A 15297-nucleotide genomic window follows, 5' to 3' on the forward strand; every position below is an offset into this window, starting at 1 on the left:
CTCCATTTCCTCTGTAAAATGAAGGTGTAAGTAAAAGCTCTGATTGTAGACAGAATAATGGCCCCCCAAAGATGTCCATGTCCTAATCTCTGAAAATGATGAATGTGTTAGGTTTCATGGAAGGAGAAATTAAGATTGCAGATGAAATTAGGTTTGCTAAGCAGATGACCTTAAAATAGAGAGATTGTCCTGGATTACCCAAATGAACCTAATGTAATGACAAAGATCCCTTTTAGTGGAAAATGGAAGGGGAGAGAAGAGGAGAGTCAGAGGGAGGCGTAATTATGGAGTAAGATCAGAATGATGCAATGTGAGAAGGACTGGATCTTCCATTGCTGGCTTCAAGGATATAAGAAAGGATCCACAAGCCAAGGAATGAAGGTGTTATCTAGAAGCTGGAAAAGGCAAGGACACAGTTTCTCCCCTTGAGCCTCCAGAAGGAATGTAGCTCTGGCAACACTTGGATGTTAGCCCATTGGGACCTATGCTGGACTTCTAACCGACAGAACTCTAAGATCGTACATTTTGGTGTTTGAAGCTGCCACATTTGTGGTGGCTTTGTAGAGCACTACTGCAAAACTAATTTAGCTCTTAAATGATATGATTCAAAAACCTTGCAGAAGCATAGGTTCTAAAGCATAATTATATTTTACAACTTCTCAATTTGATCACTCAGCTTCAAATTCTTGCCATACATTCTAAATGGAACCCAGCGAGAACAGGTACTTGAACTAATGCAAATTTACTGTAATGCTAGATAAACAATTTGAAACGGGTGCCTTTTTGTTGATAAGTATGATGTTCCATCTTTACTTAGAAAGAAAGGTGCATTCTGAGTTTTGTATGCCATAAAATTTTGTAATTTAGCTATTTCACTGACTTGTACCCCAAGCAACAAGAGCTTGCAAACAGGTAGCTGTGTCTGATTGGGAAATTGAAGCACTGAAGACACCCACTCTTTGCCAGACAAAATACAGGATGCACTGTTAAATTTGAATTTCAGATAATGAATGAATAATTGTTAGTATAACTATGTCCTAAATATTTCATGGGGCATAAGCATGCATGGGAGGTTTTTTTTTTTTTTTTTTTGGTGAGGAAGATTGTCCCTGAGCTAACATCTGTGCCAATCTTCCTCTATTTTGTATGTAGGATGCCACCACAGCATAGTTTAATGAGTGGTGTGTAGGTCTGTGCCTGGGATCCAAACCTGGGAACCCCGGGCTGCCAAAGCGGAGCATGAGAACTTCCTAAGATGCCCCTTGGGGTGAGTGGCATGTGTAAGACTCATGCAGAGGAGCATCATCTGGAGCAATTACTAAATTCCTTCGGAACATGAACTTGGCTTAGTAAAATGGTTGGATAACTCATTCTGTAGGCCTGGGAGGATGTGATCTTGAGCTTTCAGAGTTTTCTTAGAGTAACTGTGAGAAACTTTGGGAAAGAAGAGCAAGGTGTAGGGTGGACTATGGGGGAGTGAGGAGTCGTGTGAGAAGGATACTGAAGGTGAAGCTGAGGCTTTGTGACAGCCATAGAGGAAGAACTTGGCTTGCTTCACAATACAGCCCCATTCTGGCTCCACAACGTGTTAGAACATTCGTCTGTTCACTAGTAGGCAGTTTTCCCATTTAAATTGGGAATTAAAAGCCAATTCCCAGGGTAGGACTTAAGTGTTTCAAGCATTGGTGATCTTTAAGGCAGCTTGACCCCTGTCCAGTCTGAAAATTGTTTCTCCTTATTCTAGTTGCTATAAACAAAATCCACTTTGTGTCAGTGCTCTGGAGAAAAAGATGAGTTCATAGAACTTTTCTATCCTAAAGGAAAATAGAATAAGAATTGTCTACTCTGCTGTGGAAAGTTCCAGTTTACCCATTTCCAAGCTACCCTCTAAGCCACTGAATCTGATTAGTTAGAGCACTAAATCCTAGCTTCTTATGCTCAAGAATTTTGGAAAACGTTTTAAACCTTACCATTTTTAGTTTAACACTCTTCTTGCCTCACCCGCCCCCCCCCCAAAAAAAACCCTGCAAACTGCTCAGTTAATCCTAAATTCCTCAGACTTCATTGAGTAAATACACGAATTTGTGGGATCTGTGACCCCTTCAAAGGTTAGGTGGATTTTATTTGTTTTAAAATATCAAGCATTTTAAATGAAAGTTCCTTAGAGGATATTTTGTGCATTTAGTGACATGCCTTGGAACAATAAAAGACATCTTGGTATGCCAAAAACAACTACAGATGAGACTTTCTGTTTGATCTTTCTTAGAGGAGGTGGTTTATTTGTTAAATTGTCATCATGTCTGGGGAAACAAATCACATCAAACATAGTTGTTCCCTAGGAGCTTAAGGGGTTCAGGTGAAATATTGGAACTGATGCAATTTAATTGTACTTTATCTCACCAAACTTTTTTATTTTTTGAGGAAGATTAGCCCTGAGCTAACATCTGCCACTAATCCTCCTCTTTCTTGCTGAGAAAGATTGGCCCTGAGTGAACACCCATGCCCATATTCCTTTACTTTATATATGGGATGCCTGCCACAGCATGGTTTGATAAGCAGTGCGTCAGTCCATACTCAGGATCTGAACTGGTGAACCCCAGGCCACCAAAGCAGAGTGCTTGAACTTAATCGCTATGCCACTGGGCTGGCCCCTCACCAAACATTCTTATTAGCAGTTAGGTGGTGGTCTTCTGGCAAATGCTTTAGGAGAAGGAGCTCATTGAATCCATAGTATCCTTTAGAAAGATATATGTTAAAGATGGTGGAGATTGGGAGGTGCTGAGGATTGTCCGAGATTTCCTCTCTGAGCCATGAGTGCCATCTGTCTCTGAACTGTCTCCAGGTTGGGAAACCAATGGTATTTCCTTCTGCTCTTGAGTTAGGTACCAGTTTTTAGGAAAGTGCCTGGATTTGAATCCCAGCACTGATACTTAGAAGCTCTGCAGCTTTGGTGAAGACACTTAATCTATGCCTCAGCTTTCTCCTCTGTGAAATGAGGGTAGTATCTAGCACACACAGTCTTTTGAAAGAAAAAAATGTTAAATCATGTGAATTACTTAAAACAGTGCCTTCCATGCCAGAAGTTTTCCATAAAGTTGAGCTATAATTACTCATCTTATCCTTTGTTTATTACGTTTATTTTTCCCTAACCTGTTTTTTCCGCCAATGATCTGAAGTCATTTTCAATAAAGCCACTGATAGAGTGGACTAAGACAAAGTGCAAATAGAAAAGAGGTGAGGGGATTTTTTTTAAGTCAGAGGTCCTAGGAGGAGTTCATATGAATTTAACCAGAAGCATTCTCAGGGGGCTGGATCTAGGTAAGCATGGGAAAGAAAAATGATTCTCATTTATCCCTCAGTTATACCTAACCAAGAAATGCAATAAATATTTTTTTTTAAAAAATTACTATTTCTTTTCAGACATCCAATAAGAAAATGATAACTTTTGGCAGTAGCAATACTTATATTAGACAAAATAAACTTTAAAACAAAAACTGTAACAAGAGACAAAGAAGGGCACTTCTATATAATGATGAAGGGAACAAACCAACAAAAGGGCATAACACATGCAAATATCTGTGCATCCAATATAGGGGCACCTAAATATATACACACATTATTAGCAGACATAAAAGGAGAAATTGAGAGTAACATGATAATAGTACGGGAATTTAACACTCCACTTACATCAATGGACAGATGATCGAAACAGAAAATCAATAAGGAAACATTGACCTTAAATGACACATTAAACCAGATGGACTTAGTAGCTATATACAGAACATTCCATACAAAGACTGCAGAATACACCTTCTCTTCAAATGCACATGGAACATTCTCCAGGGTAGATCATGTATTAGGGCAAAAGCCAAGTTTCAATAAACTTAATAAGATTGAAATAATATCAAGCATCTTTTCTGACCATAATGGTATGTAACTAGAAATCAACCACAAGAAGAAAACTGGAAAGGTCGCAAATTCTGTGGATTAAACAAAATACTATTGGGTCAATGAATAAATCAAACGAGAAGTAAAAAAATATCTGGAGACAAATGAAAATGAAAATATGACATACCAAAATTTATGGGATGCAGCAAAAACAGTACTAAGAGGGAAGTTTATAGAAATACAAGCCTATCCTAAGAAATAAGGAAAATCTCAAATAAACAATCTAACAGTACACCTAAAGGAACTAAAAATAGAAGAACAAACGATGCCCAAAGTCAGTAGAAGGAAGGAAATAAAAAATATCAGAGTGGAAATAAATGAAATAGAGACTAAAAAAAATAGAAAAAATCAATGAAACTAAGAGTTGGTTCTTTGAAAAGAAACAAAATTGACAAACCTTTAGCTAGATTGACCAAGAAAAAAAGATAAAAGTTTCAAATAAATAAAATCAGACAGGAAGGAGGAGAAATTACAATGGAGACCTCATAAATACAAAAGATTATAACAGAATACTAGAAAACCTATATGCCAACAAATTGGGCAATCTAGAAGAGACAGATAAATTCTTGGAATCACACAACTTTCCAAACTGAATCAAGAAGAAATAGAGAATCTGACTAGACCAATCACCAGTAAGGAGATTGAAACAGTAATCAAAAACATCTGAAAAAACAAAAGTCCAGGACCAGAGGGCTTCCCCAGTGAATTCTACTAAACATTCAAAAAAGGCTTAATACCTATCCTTCTCAAACTCTTCCAAAACATTGAAGGGTACAGGACAATTCCTCACTCATTCTTTGAAGCCAAAATTACCCTGATACCAAAACCAGATAAAGACAACACAAAAGGAAAGTTACAGGCCAGTATCACTGATGGATATAGATGCAAAAATCCTCAACAAAATGCTAGCAAGTCAAATATGACAATATATTAAAAAGATCATACACCATGATCAAGTGGGATTTATTCCAGGGATGCAGGGATGGTTCAACATCCACAAGTCAATCAATGTGATATACCACATTAACAAAATGAAGAATAAAAATCACATGATCATCTCAATAGATGCAGAGAAAACATTTGACAAGATTCAGCATCCATTTGTGATAAAACTCTGACTAAAATGGGTATAAAAGGTAAGTGCCTCAACATAATAAGGCCATATGTGACAAACCCACAGCTACCATTGTACTCAGCAGTGAAAAACTGAACGCTGTCCCTCTAAGAATAGGAACAAGTCAAGGATGCCCACTTCTGCCACTCTTATTTAACATCGTATTGAAGTCCTAGCCATAGCAATCAGGCAAGAAAAAGAAATAAAAGGGATACAAATTGGAAAGGAAGAAGTGCAACTGTCACTATCTGCAGATGACATGATTTTAAATGTACAAAACGCTAAAGAATCCACCAAAAAACTTATAGAAATAATAAATGAATTTGCTAAAGTTGGAGGATACAAAATCAACATGTAAAAATCATTGCATTCTATACACTAACAACGAAGTAGCTGAAAGAGAAATTAAGAATACAATTCATTTACAATTATAACAAAAAGAATAAAGTACCTAGGAATAAATTTAACCAAAGAGGTGAAAAACCTCTACACTGAAAACTATAACATTATTGAAAGAAATTGAAGACACAACAAAATGGAAAGATATTCCACACCCTTGGAGTGGAAGAATTAACATATTTAAAATTCCATACTTCCTAAAGCAATCTACAGATTCAATGCAATCCTTATCAAATTTCAAATGATATTTTTCACAGAATTAGAACAAAGAATCCTAAAATTTGTATGGAACAGCAAAAGGAATCCTGAGAAAAAAGAACAAAGCTGAAGTATCACTTTTCCTGATTTCAAAATATACTACAAAGCTTTGGTAAACAAAACAGCATGGTACTGGAACAAAAATAGGCATATAGATCAATGGAATAGAGTTAAAAGCCCAGAAATAAACTCACACATCTTAGATAGCTGATTTTCTATAAGGGAGCCAAGAACATAAAATGGAGAAAGGAAAGTCTTTTCAATAAACAGTGTTGGGAAAACTGGGAAGCCATATGTAAAAGAATGAAAGTAGACCATTATCTTACACCACGTGCAAAAATTAACTCAAAATGGATTAAATACTTGAATGTAAGACCTGAAACCGTAAAACTTCTAGAAGAAAACATAGGCAGTATGCTCTTTGACATTGGTCTTAGTGATACCGAGCAATAGGCTTGCTCTGCTCACCACGATCTGAGCCAATTAATCATAACAAGTTAGAGATTGAGAAAGGAAGCTTTAATTCCATTAGCCAGCATAATCAGAAGATGGGTGACTAATGGCTCAAAAAACCCATCTTCAAGAATTACAGAATCTTGAGGTACTTGTATAGGAAAAATGGGCAGTAAGGAAAGGGTTTAGAAATGTCATGCCTTCAGGCATGATCGACTCCAGTGTCTTTCATTGTTCTTTTCTTCTGTCAGTGATGATGAATATCTTGTAGATGTGTTTCCCAACTGTGGGCAGCCTGTTCCTGGAGAGAAACTTGTAGAACAAAGTTTTAATTTATCAAGTTATAGGGGAGTACATATGTAATCGGAGGCCATAAATTAGGAGAGTATGTGAATTATTTTGGAGTACGTGAACAGCAAGTAGTCACACAGAGGAGAGGCTGGGGTCATTTAGCGTAACAAGATGGCCTCACTTATGTTCACTTACATTATCAGCATATTTTCAAGTACTGTGTCTGACCAGGCAAGAGAAACAAAAGAAAAAATAAACAAACGGGACTTCATCAAACTAAGAAGCTTCTGCACAGCAAAGGAAACAAACAAAATGAAAAGACAACCTAACAATTGGGAGAAGATATTTGAAAATCATATATCTGATAAGAGATTAATATCCAAAATATCTAAAGAACTCATACATCTCAATAACAAAGAAACTAACAATCCAATTAAACAATGGGCAAAAGATCTGAACAGACATTTCTCCAAAGAAGATTATATGGATGGCCAAAGGGCGCTTGAAAAGATTTTCAACATCACTAATTATATTAGGGAAATGCAAATCAAAACTACATATCACCTCATGCCTGTCAGAATGGCTATAATTAACAAAACAACAAATAATAAGTGTTGGAAAGGATGTGGAGAAAAGGGAACTCTCATACACTTCTGGTAGGAATGCAAACTGGTGCAGCCACTATGGAAAACAGTGTGGAGAGTCCTCAAAAAATTAAAAACAGAACCATCATATGATCCAGCTATTCCACTGCTGGGTATTTATCCAAAGAACATGAAAACATGAATGTGTAAAGATATATGCAGCCCTACATCATCACAGCATTATTCACCATAGCCAAGACCTGGAAGCAACCTTGGTACCCATCAAAGGTAAATGGATAAAGATGTGGTATATATACACAATAGAATACTTCTCAGCCATAAGAAATGATGAAATCCAGCCATTTGTGGCAACATGGATGGAACTTGAGGGTATTACGCTGAGTGAAAGAAGTTAGAGGGAGACTCATAAGTAGAAGATAAAAACAACAACAAACAAACACATGGAGACAGAGATTGGTTTGGTGGTTACCAGAGGGGATGGGGGTGAGGGGGGAGGGTGAAAGGGGTGATTAGGCACCTGTGTGTGGTGATGGATTGTAATCTGTTTTTGGTCATTGAACATGATGTAATTGAAACAGAAATCGAAATATAGTGATGTACACCAGAAATTTATATAATGTTATGAACCAACATTACTGCAATAAAAAAAGAGGAAAAAAGAAAGGATTATTCAATGCTAAGGAAGTGTCAGTATTTAAGCTTCATCATCAATCGTGATGAAAGTTATTTTAAATTTTTTTTCTAACTTGCTTATTTAATTCCAGTTTTCATAGGAGGTCATGAGACATTTTATTAATAAAATAAAGCTTTAGGTATCAGAAGATAATGGTATTTATAATAAAAAATATAAATTTGTGACATAAGTTGCTGTGGCTTCTTCTGAAATATCAAAGAAATATTGTTTTTCCCATGTATTTTTTCAATATTAAATATATTTCGTTGCATTTTATTTATTTTAAACTGGCAATCTATGCAGCATATAATAACAAGACTATCTGACTAAGTACAATGATTTATTTCCCTGTGGTATTTCAGTAACAAGAGAACAGCAATAATATTAATGATTTGAGTTTTCCTGGGTTTCACTATATGTGTACCAAGTGCTTTGTGTACATGATCTCATTTAATCCTTACAACAAGCCGAGAAGTTAAATTTTTTAGTTTGCTCATTTATTAAAAAAGAATTTTACAGCAGATGAAGATTAGGTAAATAGTTCAAAGTCCCATGAGTGGTATAGCAGCTGCAATTTTAAGTTGAGGATGTCTAACAGAAGCACCTGCTCTCGTGAACACAGTGTGTTATGAAACTGTGACAGGCTGGACATACAGATAGGAATAAACATGGTTTTTGTACTCAAGACATTTGTGATCTTATGTACAACTGATATCCACATAAATAATAGAAATGTAAATCCTAATGAATTTTAGAAGGTGGGATAATCCAGCTTCTTCTGATTGATTGACCCTAGGCTTTAAGGTTTAGAAAACAAAAAGCTTTGAATTTTGTTTGTTTGGTAATTTGGCCTCATTCAAAAGATTCTTTCCATCTTTGTGGAACTCATGTCATATAAAATTCTTGGTCTCTTTCTTGCCCTTTAATTTTCTTAGCCATAAAGTAAGAGTTATCCAGAATTATTCTAGTGGAAATTGTTCAGCCATAAAGTAGAATCATCTGACAGTGAATTTGTAAGGAACTACCAGGGTATGCTGAACTCTCAGCTCCTCAGCTCTCTATGTCCTCCCACCAGCGAGAAGGACCAGTGCTTCCTCTTCTACTCCTCTGGGGCCAGTGTGAGGTAGAGGGGAGACCAGCCTCAGTTCGTTGTTGGCATGACTGGGCTGGGAGTGTGCCTAATGCTCAGGGGCAGTGTTAGCAAGACCACGTGATTGACAGTCCTGAACCTACATTTCCCACATAGGTCTCTACTATGATATATTTTATATATATATATATATAAAATATATATTAGTAGTAGTAATGAAAGGGATATTTGTTCAGAATCAAATGAGGAAGAATGTTGATATTCCACTTTAGATAATCAAATACTCTTTACTGCTAGTTCATACCTTTATTATTTTACATATTTAAAATTATCTCTTTTTTTAGTAAGTCATATTTTATATAAATATCTTTAGGGTATGAGATTCCTCTATTATTTAGTTTAGTCTTGTAGTTCTTGCATGTACATCAAGAAGAAATTCCCCAGGGATAAGAGCATGTCAAATTAGCATATTTATTTCCAGTCAAGGGAGAAAGACAAGTTAAACAGGAATCTGCAACATTTGTCCATGTGTTCTGAACTTTGAAGGGCTTATAGGTTTGCTCCCATCTAAGGAGATTTTGCTTTGGGAGCGGGCGTTGGATAGGGCAGAAATACCCACCACTTTCTACAACATTTTTTTTCTTCGCTACATACACCGATGGTGTCATCTGTGCTGGTACATCCTCCATCTTTGCATATCCCTTTCAAAAAAACACATTGTTTTTGTCCCGGAATTACGCCAGTTCTTGCTGCACAGGAAGAGATTTAACAACATAGTTAATTCACCATCAAATTACTGATAATGCACATAAAGCAATAAACTTACAGAAGGATGGCTTCGGGATAGAAGAGATGATATTACTTATATGAAAGGATCAGATGCTTACGCAAAAGAAGTGTCTTTTTGGGGGAGAGGGGCTAAGAGTGTGGGACTATACACATCTTGGCGAGGGAGGGCTGATTTCTAGAAGCCTTTAGAGAGTTGTCCTCTTCTGGGGCAGTACCTTTGGAAATGTGTGGGGTAATTTATTGTCCCATGACTAGGGAGGTGTCCTGGTATTTACTGGGTAAGGCATAGGGTTGTTAAATTTTCCAGCTAGGAGTTGTCCTGCTCCAAATGCCACCCATACCTTCAATAAGAAACTCTGTTTCAAAGGTAGTATCCGTCCTTCCACCTTCCCATCTGTGCTGACCTCCCCATCCGTGCTTACAGCATCCTGATCATGTGGCACATGTTTTCATCTTCATCTCCTTTTATAGAAAATTTATCAATCCCTTAGATTCCATCAGACCTAATTTCCCCATTTCAGAACAATGCAAGAAATACATTTTCCATGTCGTTCAATGCCTCTGATATGTATATACACAGAGAGAATTTCTCTCAGAGCTGAAAAGTATTTTTCCTTAAAACATATCCATGTTTTCCTAATTCATTTGGCTGCTGAGAAGCACATAACTGTGTGCTCCAATAGAGTAGTTTTCTATAGTCTCAAAATCCTTCCTTTAGCCTTTCTAGCACATCTAGGTTCATTCCCTTCCCTGTGGATCATGGCGGATGCTACATAACAGAGACACTTCTGTTCGTGTTCATTAATAGAAATTAGTTTCTGATCCATCCTATTAACCCACCTGTATCTCATTTCATCTTTACTGTCCTGTAACATACTAATCCAGACTGGCTTCTTTGATCCCTAACTTCTACATCCTGACTAACAGCTTGACCACTTTTTGGCCCCGAATCTTTTTTTTTTTTTTGTATTTAAACTAGGCTCTCATGATTGTCTTTCCATTCTGTAGAAAAATATTCATAACCTGAAAACCAATGCAGCCTTTTGTAACTGAATTTTCAGAACCTGTGCAAGCTTGTGTTCTGCCCTTGCTGTAAGATCCAACCTGGTACAATCTGGTGGTACACCCTGCTCTTCAGCTAGCCATCCATAAACTCAGGGTCTCTGTGCAACAAGAGAATGGCACCATGGGGTGTTGGAGAGTACCTTGTGGTACTACCTCTGATTTGCCAATTCTGGAAGATAAAGTGTCTTTGAGGGATAGAGGTGAAGTTCTCACTAACCAGTTGTGGAAGGCACTGGCTCAACTGCATTTTCTACACTGAGTACAGGCTCAGCAGCATAGCTTCATGCTCACCCTGTTGCTAGCTGTTGGTCTCTCCCCTGATAACTTCATCTATGCACTTAATATAACATCTGGTGAGATTTTCAGGTTTTCTTATAAAGCTAAAATCTAGAGTTCTCAGGACTGAGCAAGATATAAGTGTAAAGCAGAGTCTGATGTCAAGGAGGTCTCTGTATATGAACTTATAGGCATCCACGCAGTGCGACATGGAATGTGTGATTCTGCAGCTGAGGACAAGACACCTAACCTCTCCTCAGCAGACTAGTCCTGTCACCCTCTACACTAGAAAGTTCAGTTTCCTGATGCAGAACATGGTCTAGGATGGTGCCATTCTCTCTACTTGGAAGATGCCTCTTGCTCAAATCAAAAGGATCAGAGCCGTTCATCCCACCAGTGATGTGCTCTCTGCTAAACATGAGGCTTAATTTAAGGAGGTTTTATCTGACAGGCAGCCAGAGAGTTCTAATCTCCCTTTCGACAATGGCTATGACATGTCTTTGTGCTCAGGCACTAGTTCAAGTGAAGAAGATAATATTAAATTACCTGGTTCATGATGAAGGGCATTTCTTCTTACATATTGACATTTATTTTCAGAGTTATTGGCATAATAATAGATATAAGAGCAATAGAATAAAAGGGATCTCATGGATTTCAGAATTTATATGATATTAATATGTGATAATGATTATATCATATGGCAGTGGGAGAAAGGATAGATATTTAATAATTGCTATTGGGAAAAGAAACAATTTAGATGCTCACTTCATCTTGTATCACAAGATAAAGTTAGGAATTTTGATTTCCTTATTCCTTATGCTTGTTATTTATACCCTCTACCTATTTTCAGGCCTAATTCCATGTATTTATCTTAAAAGATGATTATCTCAGGATTAGAAAAGAAGGAAGATACTGTAAACTTGAAACTCCTTCTATGGTGGAACCAGGAAGAGAGACTGAAGAAAGAACAGTGGAAATAGTGAAAGAAAGGGAAAGATCTGTCAAGGAAATCTGCCACACATGTAGGCTGCCTAGAAACCACAGATAATCCTCGTTTGTGTGTGTAAACCAAAAACCCCAGGGGGATCTAGACACTAGTAGTGATTATTTCCATGTATGAAGTTGGATTGTCTTGCCTTCCTTGTTCTTAAAGTGCCCCCTACATACTTAGTATTGGTGCCATACAACTTTTACTCTGGCATAATCCCGTGAAATACTTGGTGCATTTTCTAGTACAAACTAGTTCTCTCATTAAGTGGCCTTCTTGCAGTTCCTTGAACACACTGTGCTGTCTTCTGAAGCAAGGACATTGCATTTTGGCATCTTCCTCTGCCAGGGGTGTTGAGTGCTCCTTGCAAGGGATTCATTAACTAACACTTATCTTTCAGTTTTTGGCTCAAAAGGCATGTCTCAAGGAAGTCCTTGCATTGCAAGTAGACAATGACCACAGGCTATAGGAACTCATAATACTCTGTTCCTCTTCGTTGCATTATTAAAATTTATAATTATATATTAATTTGTGTAATCATTTGACTAACATCTGTCTTAGATGTTGTGGGAAGACACTCCTTTTTTTGTTTCCATTGTATCCTGAGTATTTAACACTATTTTCATAAAATAACAGATGCTTAGTAACTTAGTAAATATTTGTTACTACTGAATGCAGTTAAGTATGCTTTGATCCCCTCCCCCCCTCCTATTTTTCCTCTCTTATTCCTTCTAAAATCTCATGGTTTCAGCCTAGTTTTGACTTTCTGGTCCCTACTCTTGGATGTATTATTGTATTTGTGGGTATACGGTCTTGTCATTACTATATTCGCTTCTCTAAACCTTAGGCCTAGATTTCCTAGAATCCTATTTTCCCATCAGTTATTTCTGGCCTTTGCTTAGGTCAGCCTTTCTCAATTTGCTTCCCACCCTAAGATTGAACCACTGCCATATCCCTTTGGCCACTATAATGGTGGGTTTTAACTAGACCTTTAATTCCAGGAGATCTATCTCTTCTTAACCTTTTTTAAAAAAAGACCAGGGTCATAACATGGGCTATGTGTGAATGGAAACAGTCATTTATGTTGAGCTGAATTTAACTTAGGTGGTGGAGGGAAAGCATGAACAAAATAAATTCACTCATCAACCATGCAGACATAATTATCTTGGGGCAAGCCCTTTCAGCTATCTGAGATTTTGTAGACATTTATCTGATTTTAAGGAACACATATCAGGAAAATCTAAAGATTAGCATTAATAGTCCGACAATAATACTAGAACATTCAGGAGATTCAACATGCCTACCTCAAACACTGAAGGGAAAGAATTTGGAGGTAAGTGAAGTAAGATGTTTTAGAGACATTGCGTCTTCAAAAAGAGGAAACTTGAAAATCTTAGGTCCCTCAGTATCTAATTAGGAGATTTTGAAGTAAAAAGCCTGACAGAAATCAGGGTTACCACATTATGGGCATACTCACTCCTAGAGACTAATGGAAACAACACTGACCCAGATTAAAGATATTTGGATTGAACCGCAGTGTTGCTACCACCTCTATGGCCTTAGTAGACTCATATTCTTTTATGTAGACCTGGATTCTCTTATCTGTAAAATTAAAGAATTATCTGTTAAATTGCCTTCTAATTTTAAGTCATTATCATGACATAATTTTACTTTAGATGTCACTACAAGCGTGTCTCCCCACAGCTGCATCTCCTTCTGAACAGAATTGAGAACCAAATGAGAATTATTCCTTCAAGAGGAGACAACTGTATGCCAGGTAGATCGCAGGATATCCACAGATTAGGCAAAGATCAAACAAGTGAATATCTTTGATTGTACTTAAAAGAATCTTAGAGATGAACCAAGAAAGAGAGAGAGTTATCCAGACAATCTATGTTCAATGATCACAGACATTGTTGTGAGGGGTGTGAACATACTGCTGTTAATTGTGGAGAAAAGAATTTTATCAGTTCTTACAAGGATCTGGATGAACCAGCCTAAAGAGGATCACATTCCCTTTTTCCTTTGATTCTATGTTTTAATATTCAAATTTCTTAATCAAGGATCCTAAGGATGTAACTCAGATTTTCAAAATGCTTCCTTTATATTTTCCCTTATGCTAAAACTTTTGCTATTGAAGCTTCATTCCACTGTTTATGCTTTTTCCAAATTCCCCTGCTCCCCTATTGGTTTTTTATAATCTGATACAATCCTTTTTGGTTGAACTTTGTGTTCCGTGCCTATCTTCTATCCTTCACAAATATTCCTCATCAACAGACTCTGCATACTTCCTTTCACTAACCGAGTCTGACTAATAGGTGCCATTTGCACTCTCACTTTTTGGAGATTGGGGCCCTGGTAAAACTATTTGAATTATATGCTAAGCCTTAAGACACTTGTCAAAGTCTCCACTTATCTCTCTATGTGAGCCCATTGTCTACTCATGGAGCTCTCGGATCTTGTTTTCTGTTGATGGAAATTTTTGTCCTGCCTTGCAGTTTTGGCCTCGTCAGTTCTAAGGAAGATGATCGTATTGGACTTGTGAATCCCTGAGGCTGTGCGTTAGGGTTTGAGGTAAGTGGGCCACAGTATAGTTGAACCTCCCAGTAGGCCTCCTAAGAAAGCTACCTCTACAATTATTTACCATCTTACCTTTTGGTATCATAGTCACAAAGAAGAGGAGAACAGAAAGAAGGGAATGGAGTCTCATAGTTGAATGCCCAATAGAGAGGCTTGTGATCAGGGATAGTGGAACACAGGGTCTTTTATTTGCTTCTGGGGTACCGAGGTTCCTTTTGGTCAGTGAAGCTTAACAAGTGAGAAAAGAAAACAGCTTCCGTTGGAATATTTCCAAACCCTGAAGTCACTAAATTTGGTGACAAATTAACCTAGTTATAGGAAACCAGATAGCTAACCCTTTACTTTTCCTGTGGGCTCTCCAATTACCCAGAGGTCAGTATGTTTGGCCAAGCATCTTCAAGAGGGGCCAAGAAGTAAGGTCATGCGAGCGTAAAGTCCTTATTGCCAAAAGTCCTCTGACCCGCAAGGGAACTCTTGCACAATACACTCTTTTCCACAATAAGGATAAGAGAATTGCCTGAGGACTATTTTTTCAAAAAGAAGCTGTATTTTTAAGTTATTCCTTAAGAGAGAGGCTAATGTCCCATATGTACAATGTTCTTAATGGCGTCTGAAAGGTAAATATATTTAGTTCACATGAAAACTAACATTTTCTCATGGGTTATTAATCTGTTGTGTAACTGTTCCACATGACAAGGATAGTGAGATCAAGAGAGTTAAAAGATCAGAGATGAAGAGCACACTATTTCCAGCATTACCATCGACTGA

At 37.3% G+C, this 15297-nt stretch overlaps 1 protein-coding gene across 1 annotated transcript; it reads right to left on the minus strand.

Annotated features, from left to right (window-relative positions):
- Nucleotides 1–9288: 9288 nt before the first annotated feature.
- Nucleotides 9289–14761, minus strand: LOC139080021 (beta-defensin 130B-like). Its single transcript, XM_070598152.1, has 2 exons — nucleotides 14602–14761; nucleotides 9289–9580 (listed from the first exon to the last, which is right to left on the minus strand). Exons 1-2 carry the CDS (start codon nucleotides 14657–14659, stop codon nucleotides 9399–9401), a joined length of 240 nt encoding a protein of 79 aa, XP_070454253.1. The 5' UTR covers nucleotides 14660–14761; the 3' UTR covers nucleotides 9289–9398.
- Nucleotides 14762–15297: the final 536 nt, after the last annotated feature.

This window comes from Equus przewalskii, chromosome 28 (genome assembly GCF_037783145.1).
Source record: "Equus przewalskii isolate Varuska chromosome 28, EquPr2, whole genome shotgun sequence".
In the NCBI taxonomy this organism is placed as follows: domain Eukaryota; kingdom Metazoa; phylum Chordata; class Mammalia; order Perissodactyla; family Equidae; genus Equus; species Equus przewalskii.

Coding starts and splice junctions, on each gene's coding strand:
- LOC139080021 (XM_070598152.1), bottom strand. CDS start 14,659: ATGAGACTCCATTCCCTTCTTTCTGTTCTCCTCTTCTTTGTGACTATG. Junction 9,581..14,601: donor TGTGACTATGATACCAAAAG/GTAAGATGGTAA, acceptor CTTCCTGTGCAG/CAAGAACTGGCGTAATTCCG.